We start from the raw sequence: 23,459 nt of genomic DNA, 5'->3' as shown, positions 1-23,459 counted from the left end.
CCCGGTGGTTCCAGTTTTTTCACATCCTCTGTAACACTGGTTTTGTCTGTCTTTTGGATTATAGTCATCCTGGTAGTTGTGAAGAGGTATCGCATTGTAGTTGTGAGGTTGTGATTTGTATTTCACTAATGACTAATGATGTTTAACATCTTTTGATGTTCTTATTAGCCATTTATGTATCTTTTTGGGAGAAATGAGAACATGGCCTTTTTAACCTGATGTAATGGTGACATTTAACCTGACGTGGGCTCTTGGTGTCACTCCTGTGCTTGCTCACTCTATTGGTTTTTTTATTCAAGTGGATTGCTCCCCAGAAATCCGTTGTATTTAAATACTCTACTGTGACACACACATCCCTTATTTATGTTTATTAATCTACACATTATAGTTTACCCAAGTAAGTTACATTAGGTCCCATTTGCTTATTTTTCCTTTTGTTTCCTTTGCCTTAGGAGGCAGATCCAAAAAAATATTGCTACAGTTTATATCAAAGAGTGTTCTGCCTGCATTTTCTTGTAGGAGTTTTATGGTTTCCAGTCTTACACTTAGGTCTTTAATCCATGTTGAGTTTATTTTTATATTTCAAGTGAGAAAATGTTCTAATTTCATTCTTTTACATGTAGCCGTCCAGTTTTCCCAGCAGCAGTTATTGAAGAGACTGGCTTTCTTCTATTATATATTCCTGTCTCCTTTGTTGTAAATTAATTGACTGTAAGTGCACGGGTTTATTTCTGGGCTCCCTATTCTGTTCCATTGATATATGTGTCTGTTTTTGTGTCAGTGGCATATTGTTTTGATTTCTGTAGCTTTGTAGTGTAGTCTAAAGTCAGGGAGTGTGAGGTCAGATTTGTTCTTTTTTCTAAAGATTGCCTTGGCTATTCAGTTTCTTTTGTGATTACAAATGATTTTTAGTTCTAGTTTTGTGCAAAAATGTCATGGGTATTTTGATAGAGATTGCATTAAATATGTAGATTGCTTTGGGTGATATGGGCATATTAACAATATTAATTCTTCCAATCCATAAACATGGGTCATCTTTCCATCTCTCTGTATCATCTTCAGTTTCCTTCATCAGTATTTTATAGTTTTCAGAGAATAGGTCTTTCACCTCCTGGGTTAAGTTTATTCCTAGATATTTTATTCTTTTTGATGTGATTTTAAATGATTTTTTTTTCTTTCTCTGATAGTTTATTATTAGTGTGTAGAACAGCAACATATTTCTGTATATTAGCCTTGTATCCTGAATCTTTACTGAACTCACTTCTTAGTTCTAATGGTTTTTTGGTTGGGACTTTAGGGTTTTCTATATATAGCATCATGTCATTTGCAAATAGGGACAGTTTTACTTCTTTTCTTCCAATCTGGATGCGTTTCATTTCTTTTTTTTGTCCAGTTGCTGTGGCTAGGATTTACAATACTTTGTTAAATAGAAGTGGTGAAGGTGGGAATCCTTGTTCCTGATTTTAGAGGAAAAACTTTCAACTTTTCATCATTGAGTATGGTCTTAGCTGTGGATTTGTCATAAATAGCCTTTATTATGTTCAGATATGTTCCTTCTAAACCAGCTTTGATGAAAGTTTTTGTCATGAATGGATGTTGAATTTTGTCAGATACTTTTTCTGCATCTATGATTGGATTTTTATTCTTCCTTTTGTTAATGTTGAGTATTACATTGATTTGCAGATATCGAACTGTCCTTGTATCCTTGGAATAAATCTTGCTTGATCATGTGTATGATTCTTTTTATATATTGTTGAAATCAGTTTGCTAATATTTTGTTGAGCATTTTTGCATCTATGTTCATCAGAGATATTGGCCCATAATTTTCTTTTTTTGGAGTATCTGTGTCTCTTTTTGTTATCAGCATAATGGTGGCACTGTAGGATGAATTTGGGAGTGTTTCCTCCTCTTCAACTTTTTGGAATAGTTTGAGGATAGGTATTAGCCCTTCTTCATATGTTTTGTAGAATTTCCCTATGAAGCGGTGAGTCCCTGAACTTTTGTTTGCTGTCAGTTTATTTTATTATTAATTCAGTTTCACTGCTAGTTATCAGTCTGTTCAGATTATCCGTTTCTTGTTGATTCCATCTTGGAAGTTTGTATGTTTCTAGAAATTTATCCATTTTTTCTGTATTGTCCAATTTGTTACCATATAACTGCTTGTAGTATTCTCTTATGATTTTTTGTATCTCTGTGATATTAGATGTAATTTCTCCTGTTTAATTTCTTATTTTGTTATTTGGGTCTGCTCTCTTTTTTTCTTGATGAGCCTGGCTAAAGGCTTTAAATTTTGTTTGTCATTTCAGAAAACCAGGTCTTGGTTTCATTGATCTTTTTTATTGTTTTTTTGGTCTCCGTTTTATTTGTTTCCTCTCTGATCTTTATTATTTCCTTTCTTCTGCTCACTTTTGGCTTTTTTGTTCTTCTTTTTTGAATTCCTATAGATGGTAGGTTAGGATTTTTATTTGAGATTTTTCTTGTTCCCTGACATAGGTCTGTATTGCTATAAACTTGCCTCTTAGGTCTGCTTTTGCTGCATCCCATAGACTTTGGAGAGTTGTGTTTTTATTTTCATCTATCTGAAGGTAATTTTTGATTTCCTCTTTGATTTTTTCATTGATCTATTTTTTTTTTAATAGTCTGTTGTTTGGTCCCCTTGTGTTTTTTTCTCATTTTTCTTCCTGTAATTGATTCTAGTTTCATACTATTAAGGTTGGAAAATTGCTTGATATAAATTTTCTTAAATTTTTTAAAATAAATTTTATTTATTTTTGGCTGCATTGGGTCTTCATTGCTGCATGCGGGCTTTCTCTAGTCGTGGTGAGCGGGGGCTACCCTTCGTTGCAGTGCACGTGACTCTCATTGCAGTGGCTTCTCTTGTCACGGAGCACAGGCTCTAGGCACGTGGGCTTCAGTAGTTGTGGAGCTGCACTGGAGCAAGAGGGGCTGGAGCGGGCACTCAGTGTGGATTGGGGCATGCGCTGGGGCTGTCCAGGCCTTACAGTCACAGTCCAGACCACTCCCAATCTGCTGCCTCTGGGAGTGCCAGTAATGGCTGCCCTTGCCCCATTCAGATGCAGAGCTGGGTCCAAGCTGGCGCCATCCCCCACAACTGCGCACTTTCCTTGGCAGCGGCAGTCTTCACCCTAGTGGGGAGCTGTGTGGCAGAGCAAGATAGGCCAGGGAGTGTACTGGGGTGGTTGTGGAAACCAGCTAGAGTCCCAGGCAGTCTCAGTCTGCTTCCTCTGCCTTGTTTTGGGAACAAGCAAGCATGTGCATGCTCTTAATGAGTGGAGTTCAAGTTTCTCACAGCACCCCTGCCAGTCCCACTTGTCTTCAAACCAGTGAAGGGGATTTGTCTTTCTGGTGTCGGACTCTGGGCCTGGAGTGCCCAATATGTGGTTCAAAACCCTCTCTTTCCAAAGAGGATCTCCAAAACCAAGTAATTCCCCCACTTCTGTGTCCCCTCCTTCAGGTGTGGGTCCCAACCTGATCACTTCTCTTCCCTTCTTTCCTGACTCTGTGTGGATCTTTCTTTACAGCCTTGGTTATGTAAGAGTCTTTATGCCAGTCTCCAGTCTGTTTTCTGAGAGAATTGATGTGTTTCTTTCTTTTTTTTTGATATGTTCTTGGGGGGAGGTGAGCTCAGCATCCTCCTATCCTGCTGTCTTGAGCTCCTCTCCTGAATACATTTCAATTTATATCATTATAATCTTTTAAAGTTGTAATTGTACTCCAGTTGTATTTCAGAAAATCTGGAAAATAGCAAAGAACAAGCATAGGCAGATTCTTAACCACAGCGCCACGAGGGAAGTCCTGGGTTACATAGATTTTTAAGTGTCAGTCTTGGGATATGTATTTGGGTCTAACTTCAGAGACCCATTCTTTACTTCACATTGCTTCTTGTCTATTTCAAATCTGTTTCCCAGTGCATATGGATCACATAGTACATAAATTTTATGTCTGCCTTAAAAAAGTTATTGGTATCTAGCCTACAGCTGTCTTTATTGAAAAGCTCAGTAATTGATTCTGGAATGACCAAAAGAAAAAGAGGTAATTCTGCTTAATCAACAAGCCAGCCTACTTCCTTCCTTCCTTTCCTTCAAAATCTTTGTTGAGTGCCTACCATTTTTTAGAAAGTATCTTAAGTAGAGGAAAGAGAAGATCACTGAGATGCTGATCCTGTCCTTCAGGATCCTAAAATGTAGTAGAGGAGGAAATTCTCATCCAAGGAAAATGGGGAAAAGAGTATAACACTAATTGAGCATCTATTATGTGCTGGATTTTATGTATTATTTAAAAAACTATTGGGGTACTTGTTATGTAACAGATATTGTCTTAACTGGTGGAAACTCTAGTATGCTACCATTTAACTCTGTAAAGTAGATATTATTCTCTTTACATAAGAGAAAACTGAAGTTCTGAGGGATTAATGAGTTGTCCAAGGTTATGTAACTAGTAGCTATAGTAATTTGCTAAATTGAGATTCAGTCCCAAATCAGTGTGTAGTCTTTCTCACTGTGCCATACTGATTTCAGTAGAAGTGTTTCTCATCTAATCCTCCGAACAACCTTATAAATTAAGGGTAGCCTTCATTTTTTCCCCTTAAGCTGTGTGCCCTTTTCTTTAATCAATTTTATTGGTATAATTTACACACAAAAAGTGTGACCACTTTTTAAGTGGGCAGTTCAGTGAGTATTGACACATTTATATATAGTTGGGAACCACTACTGCAATCCATCTTCCCAGAAAGTTGCCTTGTACTTCTTCCCAGTCCTTCCCTTCCAACTGAGGCAACCCTCTTTTGATATTTTCACCTAGGATTAGTTTTGCATGTTCTAGAACTTGATATAAATGATATAAATTCAGTATTCTTTTGTGTCCAGGTTCTTTTTCTGAACATAATGTCTGTGATATCCATTTTATTGCATATATCAACAGTTCATTCCTTTGTATTGCTTTCTATTCTGTTATACAGTTATGCCACAATTGGATTATCTCTTTTCTTTTTGATATTTGGGTTGTTTCCAGTTTGGAGATATTATGAAAAAAGCTGCTTTCAATATTTGTATATAGGTCTTTGTGTGGAAAAAATTCTCTTGGGTAAACAACTTAGCCTTAATTTTTATAGGTGGGAATACCGATACTCAAAAGGGTTGAATGACTTCTCAAGGTCACATGACCAGTGATTTGGTTGACTCCTGTGCCTATATACTCTTTTTCCACTGTATCACACTTTCCCCCACTTTTTAGAGGTAATGATCACAGATGAAGTGATCTGGGAATTCAGATGAAGAAGATCTCTGTCAGCTGGGGATATCAAAATGAGCTTCATGAAGATGACTTTTGAGTTGGCCTTGAAGAACTGATAGGCTTTGAATACGTACAGGGTGAGAAGAAAGGAACATTGTGAGCAAAGATTTTTTTTTATTTTTTTTATTTTTACAAGAGATAAGTAGACTGACACCAAGCATTGTAAATGGATGACCACAACAAAAGCAACAATGATTGCAATTACCAAACACGAAACACAGTCATACTATGTCATAATATTGACATTCAGTCCAGTAATCCTCCACTGTAACAGCTCCTTTACTTTGCAGTGAAAATTGATTTGTATATTTTTTGACTCTGAGTCCTTGTGGGATTTTTTTTTATTCAAACAGAAAGTCACAAAAATTATAATCATCCTCATCAGTTCACTCAGTCCCATGTAATTAATTTTTTTTTTATCTTGATCTTTTGTTAGCACTTTTATGAGTTCATCAGTTTTCCATTAGAGTTCTGAAAATGCTTATTCAGTTCAGCAGTATAGTCAGTTACCAGAAACCTGTACTTGTCGAGTCTTTTCCATGAATTCCTTGAAGATGAAACCCTTTTATAGGAACATATTTGCAAAAGCATCAGAGTACACCCAGAACTGTCTGTAAATGACAAAAGACTTAAAAATGACCATGGTTAAAGATTTGATGAGAGTTTATAATAATGCAATTGACACGGAAATTTAGTTATTTCTGAGATACACATTTTAAAGTAATAACTAGAATTATTATTTATAACATTATACCAGAACATATAAGATTTTTAGAAATTTCATGTAATGTCTGAAACATTTATATTAACACATTTCCATACAAATAACCCAAAGAAAGTTTAGTATTGTTTATTTTGTTTCTTTGTTTTTTTATACTGCAGGTTCTTATTAGTCATCAATTTTATACACATCAGTGTATACATGTCAAACCCAATCACGCAATTCAGCACACCACCATCCCCACCCTACCGTGGTTTTCCCCCCTTGGTGTCCATACGTCTGTTCTCTACATCTGTGTCTCAACTTCTGCCCTGCAAACCAGCTCATCTGTACCATTTTTCTAGGTTCCACATACATGCGTTAATATACGATATTTGTTTTTCTTTTTCTGACTTACTTCACTCTGCATGACAGTCTCTAGATCCGTCCACATCTCAACAAATGACTCAATTTCGTTCCTTTTTATAGCTGAGTAATATTCCATTGGGTATATGTACCACAACTTCTTTATCCATTCATCTGTCGATGGGCATTTAGGTTGCTTCCATGACCTGGCTATTGTAAATAGTGCTGCAATGAACATTGGGGTGCATGTGTCTTTTTGAATTACGGTTTTCTCTGGGTATATGCCCACTAGTGGGATTGCTGGGTCATATGGTAATTCTATTTTTAGTTTTTTAAGGAACCTCCATACTGTTCTCCATAGTGGCTGTATCAATTTACATTCCACCCAACAGTGCAAGAGGGTTCCCTTTTCTCCACACCTCTCCAGCATTTGTTGTTTGTGGATTTTCTGATGATGCCCATTCTAACTGGTGTGAGGTGATACTTCATCGTAGTTTTGATTTGCATTTCTCTAATAATTAGTGATGTTGAGCAGCTTTTCATGTGCTTCTTGGCCATCTGTATGTCTCCTTTGGAAAAATGTCTATTTAGGTCTTCTGCCCATTTTTGGATTGGGTTGTTTGTTGCTTTAATATTGAGCTGCATGAGCTGTTTATATATTTTGGAGATTAATCCTTTGTCTGTTGATTCATTTGCAAATATTCTCTCCCATTCTGAGGGTTGTCTTTTGGTCTTGTTTATGGTTTCCTTTGCTGTGCAAAAGCTTTGAAGTTTCATTAGGTCCCATTTGTTTATTTTTGTTTTTATTTCCATTACTCTAGGAGGTGGATCAAAAAAGATCTTGCTGTGATTTATGTCAAAGAGTGTTCTTCCTACGTTTTCCTCTAAGACTTTTATAGTGTCCGGTTTTATATTTAGGTCTCGAATCCATTTTGAGTTTATTTTTGTGTATGGTGTTAGGGAGTGTTCTAATTTCATTCTTTGACATGTAGCTGTCCAGTTTTCCCAGCACCACTTATTGAAGAGACTGTCTTTTCTCCATTGTATATCCTTGCCTCCTTTGTCATAGATTAGTTGACCATAGGTGCGTGGGTTTATCTCTGGGCTTTCTATCTTGTTCTGTTGATCTATGCTTCTGTTTTTGTGCCAGTACCATATTGTCTTGATTACGGTAGCTTTGTAGTATAGTCTGAAGTCAGGGAGTCTGATTCCTCCAGCTCCGTTTTTTTCCCTCAAGACTGCTTTGGCTATTCGGGGTCTTTAGTGTCTCCATACAAATTTTAAGATGATTTGTTCTAGTTCCATAAAAAATGCCATTGGTAATTTGATAGGGATTGCATTGAATCTGTAAATTGCTTTGGGTAGTATAGTCATTTTCACAATATTGATCCTTCCAATCCAAGAACATGGTATATCTCTCCATCTGTTGGTATCATCTTTAATTTCTTTCATCAGTGTCTTATAGTTTTCTGCATACAGGGCTTTTGCCTCCTTAGGTAGGTTTATTCCTAGGTATTTTATTCTTTTTGTTGCAATGGTAAGTGGGAGTGTTTCCATAATTTCTCTTTCAGATTTTTCATCATTAGTGTATAGGAATGCAAGAGATTTCTGTGCATTAATTTTGTATCCTGCAACTTTACCGAGTTCATTAATTAGCTCTAGTAGTTTTCTGGTGGCATTTTTAGGATTTTCTATGTATAGTGTCATGTCATCTGCAAACAGTGACAGTTTTACTTCTTCTTTTCCAATTTGTATTCCTTTTATTTCTTTTTCTTCTCTGATTGCCGTAACTAGGACTTCCAAAACTATGTTGAATAATGGTGGTGAGAGTGGACATCCTTGTTTCGTTCCTGATCTTAGAGGAAACGCTTTCAGTTTTTCACCATTGAGAATGATGTTTGCTGTGGGTTTCTCGTATATGGCCTTTACTATGTTGAGGTAGGTTCCCTCTGTGCCCACTTTCTGGAGAGTTTTTGTCATAAATGGATGTTGAATTTTGTCAAAAACTTTTTCTACATCTATTGAGATGATCATATGGTTTTTATTCTTCAATTTGTTAATATGGTGTATCACATTGATTGATTTGTGTATATTGAAGAATCCTTGCATCCCTGGGATAAATCCCACTTGATTGTGGTGTATGATCCTTTTAATGTGTTGTTGGATTCTGTTTGCTAGTATTTTGTTGAGGATTTTTGCATCTATATTCATCAGTGATATTGGTCTGCAATTTTCTTTTTTTGTAGTATCTTTGTCTGGTTTTGGAATCAGGGTGATGGTGGCCTCGTAGAATGAGTTTGGGAGTGTTCCTTCCTCTGTGATTTTTTGGAAGAGTTTGAGAAGGATGGGTGTTAGCTCTTCTCTAAATGTTTGATAGAATTCACCTCTGAAGCCATCTGGTGCTGGACTTTTGTTTGTTGGAAGATTTTTAATCACAGTTTCAATTTCTTTACTTGTGATTGGTCTGTTCATATTTTCTGTTTCTTCCTGGTTTAGTCTTGGAAGGTTATACCTTTCTAAGAATTTGTCCATTTCTTCCAGGTTGTCCATTTTATTGGCGTAGAGTTGCTTGTAGTAGTCTCTTAGGATGCTTTGTATTTCTGAGGTGTCTGTTGTAACTTCTCCTTTTTCATTTCTAATTTTATTGATTTGAGTCCTCTCCCTCTTTTTCTTCATGAGTCTGGCTAATGATTTATCAATTTTGTTTATCTTTTCAAAGAACCAGCTTTTAGTTTTATTGATCTTTGCTGTTGTTTTCTTTGTTTCTATTTCATTTATTCTGCTCTGATCTATATGATTTCTTTCCTTCTACTAACTTCGGGTTTTGTTCGTTCTTCTTTCTCTAGTTCATTTAGGTGTAAGGTTAGATTGTTTACTTGAGATTTTTCTTGTTTCTTGAGGTAGGCTTGTATAGCTGTAAACTTCCCTCTTAGAACTGCTTTTGCTGCATCCCATAGGTTTTGGATCGTCGTGTTTTCATTGTCATTTGTCTCTAGGTATTTTTTAATTTCCTCTTTGATTTTTTCAGTGATCTCTTGGTTATTTAGTAACGTATTGTTTAGCCTCCATGTGTTTGTGTTTTTTACGTTTTTTTCCCTGTAATTCATTTCTAATCTCATAGTGCTGTGGTCAGAAAAGATGCTTGATATGATTTCAATTTTCTTAAATTTACTGAGGCTTGATTTGTGACCCAAGATGTGATCTCTCCTGGAGAATGTTCCGTGCACACTTGAGAAGAAAGTGTAATCTGCTGTTTTTGGATGGAATGTCCCATAAATATCAATTAAATCTATCTGGTCTATTGTGTCATTTAAAGCTTCTGTTTCCTTATTTATTTTCATTTTGGATGATCTGTCCATTGGTGTAAGTGAGGTGTTAAAGTCCCCCACTATTATTATGTTACTGTTGATTTCCTCTTTTATAGCTGTTAACAGTTGCCTTATGTGTTGAGGTGCTCCTATGTTGGGTGCATATATATTTATAATTGTTATATTTTCTTAGATTGATCCCTTAATCATTATGTAGTGTCCTTCCTTGTCTCTTGTAACATTGTTTATTTTAAAGTCTATTTTATCTGATATGAGTATTGATACCCCAGCTTTCTTTTGATTTCCATTTGCCTGGAACATCTTTTTGTCTGATATGAGAATTGCTACTGCAGCTTTCTTTTCATTTCCATTTGCATGGAATATCTTTGTCTATCCCCTCACTTTTGGTCTGTATGTGTTCCTAGGTCTGAAGTGGGTCTCTTATAGACAGCATATATATAGGTGTTGTTTTTGTATCCATTCAGCCAGTCTGTGTCTTTTGGTTGGAGCATTTAATCCATTTATATTTAAGGTAATTATCGATATGTATGTTCCTATTACCATTTTCTTAATTGTTTTGGGTTTGTTATTGTAGGTCTTTTCCTTCTCTTGTGTTTCCTGCCTAGAGAAGTTCCTTTAGCATTTGTTGTATAGCTGGTTTGGTGGTGCTGAATTCTCTTAGCTTTTGCTTGTCTGTAAAGCTTTTGATTTCTCCATGGAATCTGAATGAGATCCTTGCTGGGTAGAGTAATCTTGGTTGTAGGTTCTTCCCTTTCATCACTTTAAGTGTATCATGCCACTCCCTTCTGGCTTGTAGAGCTTCTGCTGAGAAATCAGCTGTTAACCTTATGGGAGTTCCCTTGTATGTTATTTGTCATTTTTCCCTTGCTGCTTTCAATAATTTTTCTTTGTCTTTAATTTTTGCCCATTTGATTACTGTGTGTCTGGGCCTGTTTCTCCTTGGGTTTATCCTGTACGGGACTCGCTGCGCTTCCTGGACTTGGGTGGCTATTTCCTTTCCCATGTTAGGGAAGTTTTCAACTATAATCTCTTCAAATATTTTCTCTGGTCCTTTCTCTCTTTTCCTTCTGGGATCCCTATAATGCGAATGTTGTTGCGTTTAATGTTGTCCCAGAGGTCTCTTAGGCTCTCTTCATTTCTTTTCATTCTTTTTTCTTTATTCTGTTCTGCAGTAGTGAATTCCACCATTCTGTCTTCTAGGTCACTTATCCGTTCTTCTGCTTCAGTTATTCTGCTATTGATTCCTTCTAGTGTAGTGTTCATTTCAGTTATTGTATTGTTCATCTCTGTTTGTTTGTTCTTTAATTCTTCTAGGTCTTTGTTAAACATTTCTTGCATCTTCTTGATCTTTGCCTCCATTCTTTTTCTGAGGTCCTGGATCATCTTCACTATCATTATTCGGAATTCTTTTTCTGGAAGGTTGCCTATCTCCACTTCATTTAGTTGTTTTTCTGGGGTTTTATCTTGTTTCTTTATCTGGTACATAGCCCTCTGCCTTTTCATCTTGTCTGTCTTTCTGTGAATGTGGTTTTTGTTCCACAGGCTGCCGGATTGTAGTTCTTTTTGCTTCTGCTGTCTGCCCTCTGGTCGCAAAGATTGTTTAGTACAGACTTCATTCAATAGTAAATAAGTGTTTAATTAATGCCTATTCAATGCTAGGCACTGTTCTGTATTCTGAGGCTATAGCAGTAACAAAACCAGATGAGAAAGGGGGTGGAGTCAAGATGGCAGCATGGGAGGACATAGAGTTCATGTCTCCCCACAACTAGGTCACCTGTTGGATGCTAGTGGGGAACCTCGATGCACAAGGAAATGGGAGGAACCCTCAAGAAACTGGCTAGGATGTGGGGCGGAGTGAGGGGGGAGGAGAAGTGGAGGCCGGACAGGACCAGGGCCCCTGAGGGGTGGCTGGGAGAGGGGAGGGGTTCCCTCGCCTAGAGGGACCCTTGGGGGCTCGAGGATCAGTGGGTAGCATGCCTAACATTTCCCCTGCCCAGTCAGGCCCCAGGAAGCCTGCTGGACTCCCAGACCAGGTCCTCCGCCCTCTGAGGCCCCCTCCGGGCCGCCTGGATCCTAGGGGCGTAGGAGAGAAGTGAGGGAAGAAGAGGAGAGGAGGATGGGGAGGGTCCCTCCAGGATCAGAGGATCAGGGGAGGTGTGGCAGGTGTTTCCCCCACCCACTTGGGCCCTGGGAAGCCTACTGGCATCTGGGCCTGGTGCTCTGCCCTCCGAGGCCCCCTCCAGCTGTGGGGGTCCTAGGGGCATAGGAGGGGGGGAGGAGAGGCAGATGGGGGCACCCTCTGGGACTGGGGGATCAGAGGAAGTGCCGCGGGCATATTCCCTGCCCACTCAGCTCAGGAAGCCTGTGGGCTTCTGGGTCTGGTCCCCTGCCTTCTGGGGCCCCCTCTGGCTGTGTGGGTCCTAGCGGCGTAGGATGGGGTGTGGGGAGAAGAAGAGAGGCCAGTGGGGAGGGACCCTCCAGGATTGGAGGATCGGACGGGAACACGTCTAGCATTTCTCCTGCCCACTCGTGCCCAGGGAGCCAACTGGGGTCCCAGACCTGGTCCTCTGCCCTCCAAGGCCATAGGCACTCCTGGGCCCCTCCTGCTGCGTTGATCCTAAGCCCCTCTGCCCCCGGTGCCTTTTCCAGCCCTGTGAGTCCTAAGCATAGGCCCCACCCACTGCCTAAACCCTGCCCCTGCCTAAGCCCCACCCCCAACAGCCAAGGCCTTTTCTGGCTTTTATTTTTTCCTCCTCTTTTTTGCTGCTGTTCCAGTGTACCTTCCAGTTGTTTTTTCATCTATATTTTTATTTTTAAATTTTTTCTAACATATCTGTTAGTTTTCTAATCTTATTTTATTTTTTACTCTTTGTTATTGTTCTCCTTTTTTTCTTTTTCTTCTTTGCTGCCCTGCGCAGCTTGCGGGATCTTGTTTCACGAGCTGGGGGTCGAGCCTGAGCTCCTGCAGTGGGAGCCCTGAGTCCAAACCACTGGAGTAACAGAGAACCAGAGAACCTCGGACCCCAAGGAATATTCGTTGGAGTGAGGTTTCGGAGGTCTTCATCTTGGCACCAAGACCCAGATCTACACAACAGCCTACAAACTCCAGTGCTGGATGCCTCAGGCCAAACAACCAGTAAGACAGGAAGACAATCCCATGCATCAAAAAAAAAAATGAGACGACAAAAAAATATGTTACAGATAAAGGAGCAAGGTAAAAACCTACAAGACCAAATAAATGAAGAGGAAATTGGCAATCTACCTGAAAACGAATTCAGAGTAATGATAGTAAAGATAATCCAGAATCTCAGAAATAGAATGGAGGCACGGATCAAGAAAATACAAGAAATGTTTAGCAAAGATGTAGAAAAAATAAAGAACAAACAGAGATGGATAACACAATAACTGATATGAAAAATACACTAGAAGGAATCAATAATAGAATAACTGGGGCAGAAGAATGAATAAGTGAGCTGGAAGACAGAATGGTGGAAATAATTGCCGAGGAGCAGAATAAAGAAAAAAGAATGAAAAGAATTGAAGAAAATCTCAGAGACCTCTGGGACAGCACTAAATGCACCAACATTCAAATTATAGGGGTCCCAGAAAAAGAAAAGAAAAAGGGTCTGAGAAAATATTTGAAGAGATTATAGTGGAAAACTTCCCTAAAATGGGAAAGGAAATAATCACCGAAGTCCAGAAAGCACAGAGAGTCCCATACAGGATAAACCCTAGGAGAAACCCACCGAGACGCATATTAATCAAACTAACAAAAATTAAGTTCAAAAGAAAAATATTAAAAGCAACAAGGGAAAATCAAAATACAACACACAAAGGAATCCCCATGAGGTTAACAGATGATTTTTCAGCAGAAACTCTGCAGGCCAGGAGGGCGTGGCAGATCTACTTAAAGTGATGAAAGAGAAAAACCTACAACCAAGATTACTCTACCTAGCAAGGATCTCATTCAGATTTGATGGAGAAATCAAAAGCTTTATAGACAAACAAAAGCTAAGAGAATTCAGCACCACCAAACCAGCTTTACAACAAATGCTAAAAGAACTTCTCTAGGCGGGAAACACAAGAGAAGAAAAAAGACCCACAAAAACAAACCTAAAACAATTAAGAAAACGGTAATAGGAACATACGTATCGATAATAACCTTGAATGTAAATGGATTAAATGCTCCAACCAAAAGACACAGACTTACTGAATGGATACAAAAACAAGACTCATATATATGCTGCGTACAAGAGACCCACTTCAGACCTAGGGAAACATCCAGACTGAGGTGAAGGGATGGAAAAAGATATTCCATTCAAATGGAAATCAAAAGAAAGCTGGAGTAGCAATACTCGTATCAGATAAAATAGACCTTAAAATAAAGGCTGTTACAAGAGATAAGGAAGGACACTACATAATAATCAAGGGATCAATCCAAGAAAAAGATATAACAATGATAAATATGCACCCAACATAGGAGTACCTCAATACATAAGAAATGCTAACAGCCATAGAAGGGGAAATTGACAGTAACAATAATGGTAGGGGACTTTAACACCTCACTTACACCAATGGACAGATCAGACAAAAAGAAAATAAATAAGGAAACACAAGCTTTAAATGACATAATAGACCGCATAGATTTAATTGATATTTATAGGACATTCCTCCTGAAAGTGGCAGAATACATGTTCTTCTCAAGTGCACACAGAACATTCTCCAGGATAGATCACATCTTGGGTCACAAATCAAGCCTTAGTAAATTTAAGAAAATGGAAAATGTATCAAGCATCTCTTCTGACTACGATATGAGATTAGAAATCAATTACAGGAAAAAAAAGTGTAGTGTAAAATACACAAATACATGGAGGCTAAACAGTGCACTACTAAATAACCAAGAGATCACTGAAGAAATCAAAGAGGAAATCAACAAAAACCTAGAAACAAATGACAATGAGAACACGACGACCCAAAACCTATGGGATGCAGCAAAAGCAGTTCTAAGAGGGAAGTATATAGCAATACAATCCTACCTCAAGAAACAAGAAAAATCTCAAATAAACAACCTAATATTACACCTTAAGCAATTAGAGAAAGAAGAACAAAGAAAACCCAAAGTCAGTAGGAGGAAAGAAATCATAAAGATCAGATCAGAAATAAATGAAGTAGAAACAAAGAAAACAGTAGCAAAGATCAGTAAAACTAAAAGTTGGTTCTTTGAGAAGATAAACAAAATTGATAAAACTTTAGCAAGACTCATCAAGAAAAAAGGAGAGGACTCAAATCAATAAAGTTAGAAATGAAAAAGGAATCACAACTGACACTGCAGAAATATAAAGGGTTAGAAGGGACTACTACACACAGCTATATGCCAATAAAATGGACAACCACAAAGAAATGGACAAATTATTGGAAAGGTACAATTTTCCAAGACTGAACTAGGAAGAATTAGAAAATATAGACAGACCTATCACAAGTAATGAAATTGAAACTGTAATTAAAAATCTTGCAATAAACAAAAGCCCAGGACAAGATGGCTTCACAGGCAAATTCTATCAAACATTTAGAGAAGAGCTAACACCAAGCCTCAAACTTTTCCAAAAAACAGCAGAGGGAGGAACACTCACAAAATTCGTTCTGTGAGGCCACCATCACCCTGATACCAACACCAGACAAAGATATCACAAAAAAATAAAATTACAGACCAATATCACTGATGAACATAGATGCCGAAATCCTCAACAAAATACTAGCAAACAGAATCCAATAGCACGTCAAAAGAATCATACACCATGATCAAGTGGGATTTATCCCAGGGATGCAAAGATTCTTCAGTATACGCAAATCAATCAATGTGATACACCATATTAACAAATTAAGGAATAAAAACCATGTAGATCATTTCAATAGATGCAGAAAAAGCTTTTGACAAAATTCAACACCCATTTATCATAAAAACGCTCCAGAAAATGGGCATAAAGAGAACCTACCTCAACATAATAAAGGCCATATACAACAAACCCACAGCAAACATCATTCTCAATGGTGAAAAACTGAAAGCATTTCCACTAAGATCAGGAACAAGACGTGGATGTCCACTCGCCACTCTTATTCAACATAGTTTGGAAGTCCTAGCCTCAGCAATCAGAGAAGAAAAAGAAATAAAAGGAATACAAATTGGAAAAGAAGAAGTAAAGCTGTCACTGTTTGCAGATGAGATGATACTATACATAGAAAATTTTAAAGTTGCCACCAGAAAACTACTAGAGCTGATCAATGAATTTGGTAAGGTTGCAGGATACAAAATTAATGCACAGAAATCTCTTGCATTCCTATACACTAATAACAAAAAATCAGAAAGAGAAATTAAGGAAACAATTCCATTTACCATCACAACAAAAAGAGTGAAATATCTAGGAATAAACCTACCTAAGGAGGCAAAAGACATGCACTCATAAAACTATAAAACACTGATGAAAGAAATCAAAGTTGACATAAAAAGGTGGAGAAATATACCACGTTCTTGGATTGGAAGAATCAATATTGTGAAAAATGACTATACTACCCAAAGCAATCTACATATTCAGTGCAATCCCTATCAAACTACCAATGACATTCTTCACAGAATTAGAACAAAAATTTTTACAATTTGTATGGAAACACAAAAGACCCCGAATAGCCAAAGCAATCTTGAGAAAGAAAAATGGAGCTGGTGGAATCAGGCTCCCTGACTTCAAATTATACTACAGAGCTACAGTAATCAAGACAGTATGGTACTGGCACAAAAACAGAAGCATAGATCAATGGAACAAGATAGAAAGCCCAGAGATAAACCCACACACATATGGTCACCTAATTTATGACAAAGGAGGCAAGAACGTACAATGGAGAAAAGACAGCCTCTTCCATAATTGGTGCTGGGAAAACTGGACAGCTACATGTAAAAGAATGAAATTAGAACACTACCTAACACCATACACAAAAATAACCTCAAAATGGATTAAAGACCTAAATGTAAAACCGGACACTATAAAACTCTTAGAGGAAAACATAGGAAGAACACTCTTCGACATAAATCACAGCAAGACCTTTTTTGATCCACCTCCTAGAGTAATGAAAATAAAAACAAAAAGCCAAATGGGGCCTAATTAAACTTAAAAGCTTTTGGGCAGCAAAGGAAGCCATAAGCAAGACGAAAAGACAACCCTCAGAATGGGAGAAAATGTTTCCAAACGAAGCAATGGACAAAGGATTAATCTCCAGAATATACAAACAGCTCATGGAACTCAATATCAAAAAAAACAGCCCAATCCAAAAATGGGCAGAAGACCTAAACAGACATTTCTCCAAAGAAGACATACAGATGGCCAAGAGGCACATGAAGAGATGCTCAATATCACTAATTATTAGAGAAATGCAAATCAAAACTACAGTGAGGTATCACATCACACTGTTCAGAATGGCCGTTATCAAAAAATCTACAAACAGTAATTGCTGGAGAGGGTGTGGAGAAAAGGGAACCCTTTTGCACTGTTGATGGGAATGTACATTGATACAGCCACGATGGAGAACAGTATGGAGGTTCCTTAAAAAACTAAAAATAGAACTACTGTATGACCCAACAATCCCACTATGGGGCATATACCCTGAGAAAACCATAATTCAATAGGACACATGTACCCCAATATTCATTGCAGCACTATTTACATTAGCCAGGACATGGAAACAACCTAAATGTCCATCAACAGATGAATGGATAAAGAAGATGTGGTACATATATACAGTGGAATATTACTCAGCCATAAAAAGGAACGAAATTGGGTCATTTTTGGAGATGTGGATGGACCTAGAGTCTGTCATACAGAGTGAAATAAGCCAGAAAGAGAAAAACAAATACTGTATATTAATGCATATTTGTGGAATCTAGAAAAATGGTACAGATGAACCTATTTGCAGCACAGGAATAGAGATGTAGATGTAGAGAACAGACATGTGGACACAGGGAGGGGAAGGGGAGGGTGGGACAAATTGGGAGATTAGGTTTGACATAAGTACACTACCATATGTAAAATAGATAGCTAGTGCGAACCTGCCGTATAACACAGGGAGCTCAGCTTGGTGCTCTGTGATGATCTAGTTGCGTGGGATGGGGGTGGGGTGGGAGGGAGGTCCAATAGAAAACAATTTTAAAAAAAGAACATAATGGAGTTTACATTCTTGTGGGGAAAGAGGGACAGTCCACCAAGTAAGTTAATAATATAAAGTAATGAGTGCTCTAGCGAAGAAGTGGGGTGAGTGCCAGTGGCGGGAGTCAGATTAAACAGGTTGCACTTTTTAAAAGAGCGTGTCAGAAGGCCTCACTGAGAAAGTGACCTGTGGGCAAAGATGGAGTTAATCTTGAGTGTTCCAGATGGGGACTTTAAAGTGTAAAGCCCTGAGGCAGTAGTGTGTCTGGCATGTTGGGGAACTTAAAGAGGCCAGTGTGGTTGAAGTGGATTGAACACCAGAGAAGAGAGGAGTAGGAGGTATGGTCAGAGACTTATGGGGAGTTAGAAGGTTTAGGGTGTGGTAGGCCACTGTGAGGACTTTGACTTTTACTCTGAGTGAGATGTAGAGGCATTGGAGAAGTTGTGAACAGAGGTAGTATATTTTTAAAAATGTAACATTTTTACTGGGATATAATCCATGTACCCTACAACTCACCCATTTAAAAAGTGGTTCTTAGTATATTCACAGAGTTGTACAACCGTCACCATATTGAATTTTAGAACATTTTCATCATCCCAAAAAGAAACCCTGTACTCATTAGCAGTAACTCATCATCCTCCAACTCTCTAGCCCTAGGTAAGCAGTAATCTGTTTTTCTGACTCTCTTGATTTGCCCATTTTGGACATTACATATAAGTGGAATTATGTAATATGTGGTCTTTTATGACTGGCTTCTTTCACTTAGCATCTTGTTTTCAAGATTCCTTTATGTTGTAGCATGTACAAGTACTTTATTCTATTTTATGGCCGAATAAGATTTCGTTGTATGGATATAGCACATTTTATTTATCCAACAGTTTTTGGACGTTTGGGTTGTTTCCACTTTTTGGCTATTGAGAATAATGTTGCTGTGAATACTTGTATGTAAGTTATTGTGTGAACATATGTTTTCATTTGAAGTGCTGCATTTTAAAAGGAACAGATTCACTTGACGAAGATAAATGACCTAGGCTGTCATCCCAGAAGGTTGGGTTCCAACTGTTGCTTGCTTTTCTTTGTTCAGTAGCTTTTGTTATGGGGTTAAGCCATTTTTTCTCGCAATTTCTCTGTCCTCTTGTTTTTTTATCTAGTTTCCTAGCTTTGGATTTCTTTGAATAAAGGGTTGACCAACATTAAATAGGTTCCCTGAAAAGTAGGATCTGTTGTATGTAGAGAATTAGATGATCTGTGATTGAGATATTCTGATAAAATCTCAGTTTTTGGAAGTTCCTAAGGAGAGGTTACACAGTGTTTTGTATACTGAGTTGGGATTCATTAGTGGGTCATAAATCAATTCAGTGAAAACGGTATTTAAAAAATGAAATAGAATAGGAAATAATCAGTGCATCTCTCACAATAGGGATAAATATTACTTCATGAAACTTTGTTTCAGTTAATCATGTGTGTATGAACTGAGTCATGATATAAAGTGTGTGTGTGTTTAGTAAAAAAAAGTTTGAAGCCTCTGGATTGGAATGTCATAGGCTATTTATGTAATTAATACTCTTTTCCATTTAATTTTTTTTGGAGAGCATTGAGGTATTGTTCAGCATAGAGTGTTTAAAACATGCTATAGTATATCTAAACAGAATATAAAGGGGTGATGTTTATGTTGTTTAATGTAATGAGAAACTTGCGGGGATGAGATTTTTATCTTTTATGAATAAATATGATTTTATGACAATGTTATGACTAATAGTATGTACTATATATTTTTTATTATAGGAGTCACACCCCATGGGTTTGTGTGGTAAATGAACTTCTTGGCATAGAAGGGAATTAAAAAATGATGGTAAGTGATCAAGCTACCTTAAGCATTAACCTTAGTTTTTTTAGCCTCCTTCTACCTCCCTTCCTTCCTTCTGTTTTTAATTCATTCTCTTTTTTGATGTAATATTTGTTACCTTCAAGGCACTCTATGGAACACATTTGTTATAAAGCACAGCAATAAAGTAACTGACTGTGAATGTACTGTTCAACCTGAGAGCCGTAGACTCTCCTAACATTTGTACGACCTAGGGCAAGAATAGAAATGGAAGTCAGCTTTTTTTTTTAACAATATGTCTTAATCTTAAAAAGTTATAAATCAGTTTATGTCAGCAGCCTGACTTACTTTCCTACCCAGGGCCCAAACAGCTCTTAAAGGAGCAATATACTCCCTGGGGTTGGCAGGGTGGAAGTTGGGCCAGGGTGGTCTCTGAAGCTTAGATGGGGACTGATGTGGTGAAACTCCCCAGAGAGTCTGGGCAGATGGGTTCTCCTTCCCCATATTCTACTTTTCTAACTCAAGATTTAAGGCAGTTCTAAGTATCTTCTTAAACTATCCCACTCAAACCCAGGAGGAGGAGGGAAAGCAGTTTCTGGGGGAATCCAGGCTGCCTAGACACCTCCTTGGGAGATTGGGGGTGGCCATTCTAAAGTAAAATTAGAAGTTTTTACCTTGATTTCCCAGCACAGAGGCTGTGCTTTGCCTCCTTCCTTCTCTTCATTGTCTTCTCTTAGGATGGGGAGGTCTCAGTTCAGTTTGTGAATCCCTCTCTCTTGATTCCTGTACCCTCAATTAGTTACTTATTATCTTTGGGTTTTGATATTTTTGATGTTTTGGTATTTTGATAGGTGTAATCTTCTAAAGTGTAGGGCTCAGGGCAGGAGCCTCTTCTTTTGGGTGTAAAGGCAGCACTGTTTCTACCTATATTCTCCTTTCCTATCTCATCCTGCCCCCTTCCACACTCCAGTTTCTTTTATATCTTAAAGACATATAAAAAGCTCTGAGTTTAAAATTTTTTAAATCTGTCATTTGGGATTGTTTTCTTTCTGCCTTTTATATTCTGAGAATTTCTTATAGTGAGGGCCTTTTAAGTCCTAATAAGCTCTGTTTTTGTTTGTCTAAGGTAGCTTTATTTTCCTGCCCTAATTTTGAAAGATGGTCTTGCTGAGCATAAAAGTCTAGATTGACTAATTTTTCTCTCAGTATGTTGAAAAAATTGTTCCACAGTTTTCAACCTCTTTTTGATTTTTGATATTTCTTTTTCTTTTTGATTTTACTTTGTTTTAATATTATATGCAATGTTTACATGGTTCAAAATTCCTATTAAACAGTATTCATTTAGAGAAGTATGACTTTTCTTCTTCTTCTTCTTCCCTTCGTGGACAACCTTTTCTTTTCCATGTTTTAAATTGTGGTAAAATACACAAAATTTACCATCTCACCCATTTTTAAAAATTTATTTATTTATTTTGGCTGCGTTGGGTCTTCATTGCTGCTTGCGGGCTTTCTGTAGTTGCAGTGAGTGGGGGCTACTCTGCGTTGCGGTGCGCAGTCTTCTCATTGTGGTGGCTTCTCTTGTTGCGGAGCATGGGCTCTAGGCACGTGGGCTTCAGTAGTTGTGGCATGTGGGCTTCAGTAGTTGTGGCTTGCAGGCTCTAGAGCACAGCCTCAGTAGTTGTGGTGCATGGGCTTAGTTGCTCTGCGGCATGTAGGATCTTCCTGGCCCAGGGCTTGAACCCGTGTCCCCTGCATTGGCAGGCAGATTCTTAACCACTGCGCCACCAGGGAAGCCCCTTGACCATTTTTAAATGTTCAGTTCAGTGGTATTAAGTACATTCATATAGTTGTGCAACCATCACCACTGTCCATCTTCAGAACTCTTTTCATCTTGCAAAACTGAAACTCTATACCTATTAAACAATAACTCCCTATTTCTTTCCTCCCCCAGCCCCTGGCAGCCACCATTTTACTTTCTCTCTCTATGATTATGACTACTCTAGGTATCTCATATAAGTGGAATCATACAGTATTTGTCTTTTTGTGACTAGTTTATTTCACTTAGCATACTATCCTAAGGTAGTAGCATATGTCAGAATTTACCTTTTAAGACTGAATAATATTCCATTGTATGTATATACTACATTCTGCTTATCCATTCATTTGTCTACAGACAGGGTTGCTCCCACATTTTAACTATTGTGAAAATGCTGCTGTGAACATGGATGTATAAATATTTCTTTGAGACCCTATTTTTAATTCTTTTTGCTATATACCTAAAGTAGAATTCCTGGATCATATCAGATTTTTTGAGGAACCTCCATACTGTTTTCCACAGCAGCTGTACCATTTTACATTCCGACCAGTAGTGAGCAAGGGTTTCAGTTTGTTCACATCCTTGTTATTTTTTGTCTTTTTGGTAGTAGCTATCCTAATGGGTCTCGTGGGTAATCATTTTGACTAGTTTTTGGTTTATCCTTTATTGCTTATATTTTCAAAAAGAAGAAAAAATATATAAATAAGTATGTGTATAATGTATATATATTTATCATTCTCTTTCTCAAATCCAAAGATATCATATTCTAATACTTTTTCCCCCACTTAGCAATATATCCTAGATCATTAGAGATCTTCATTCCTTATTACAGCTGCATAGTATTTCCTTTTGATCTGTGTTGTTTTTAAACTGCTTAATGAGCAAGTTATAGTAAAGCACTGCTTATTGTGACTCTGAAGAATGTGGCCAAAACCCTGAAAGTAAATGAAAAATGCCTATGATCATCCATAACAGATAATTCACACACTGAAAATATATTCACTGTACTTGTAGAATTCTTGAGTTTCTTATTCAGAAACATAATAGTACATTTCCCAGAATTCTAACAAATAAGAATTGACAGCTAATAGCTTGATAGGGAAGAAGACAAAATAATTAAGAATTAAGTTTTTGTTTTCTGCAAAATCATTAGGAAGTAAAGAGCCCAAAAAGTCTAAAAACACTTTGGCCTGGGCCCATTTATAAGACAATCATCCACTGCCCTTCTATAGCTCCTGAAGGCTATATATTACAATATCATACAAAAGTTGGTGTTTGTAGTGATAATCTGAAAGTTTCAAGAAAAGAGGAAGTTGCTTCAGTAGCCTCTGTTTCAGAAGTCAGGGAACTGTGATTCAGAGATTTTCATCCAAAATGGTAAAATCAAAAAGAATTTGTGCTTAGCAGGGCAAAACTTTAGTTGTGGATTTATGTTGAACACCTTATTTCCCAATGATGTTGTTCATTTATTCATGATATATTTATTTTGTCAATTATTTATTGATGATTTCTTTTTTTTTTTTAAAAACATCTTTATTGGAGTATAATTGCTTTACAGTGGTGTGTTAGTTTCTGCTTTATAACAAAGTGAATCAGTTATACTTATACATATGTCCCCATATTTCTTCCCTCTTGTGTCTCCCTCCCTCCCAGCCTCCCTATCCCACTCCTCTAGGTGGTCACAAAGCACCGAGCTGATCTCCCTGTGCTATGCGGCTGCTTCCCACTAGCTATCTATGATGATTTCTTGATCATTCCAATTATTCATCATTCATGATGTATTTATGTGCTTGGCACTGTGCTAGCAGTAGTAATAGAGTGATGAACAAAATCCAGTCCTCCAGAAGCTTACAGTCTAATGGGGAGCATAGATGGTAAACACATAATTATATAATTTAAAATTTAATTGTAAGATGTACT

The 23,459-nt window shown here is 37.7% G+C and overlaps 1 protein-coding gene across 5 annotated transcripts in view; it reads left to right on the top strand.

Moving 5' to 3' along the window:
- Nucleotides 1–23,459, top strand: part of SCAPER (S-phase cyclin A associated protein in the ER) — a 473,441-nt gene that overhangs the window by 15,484 nt on the left and 434,498 nt on the right. For all 5 annotated transcript variants that reach the window (XM_061181876.1, XM_061181877.1, XM_061181878.1 and 2 more), the window contains one exon: nucleotides 19,684–19,750. In XM_061181876.1, the coding sequence (XP_061037859.1) occupies nucleotides 19,745–19,750 (6 nt within the window). In that variant the 5' untranslated portion in view covers nucleotides 19,684–19,744. The remainder of the gene's footprint in view (nucleotides 1–19,683; nucleotides 19,751–23,459) is intronic.

Source organism: Eubalaena glacialis, chromosome 2 (assembly GCF_028564815.1).
Source record: "Eubalaena glacialis isolate mEubGla1 chromosome 2, mEubGla1.1.hap2.+ XY, whole genome shotgun sequence".
Lineage (NCBI taxonomy): Eukaryota > Metazoa > Chordata > Mammalia > Artiodactyla > Balaenidae > Eubalaena > Eubalaena glacialis.
Note: the sequence above shows the minus strand (reverse complement) of the source record. Positions and strands in the feature narration are given on the sequence as shown.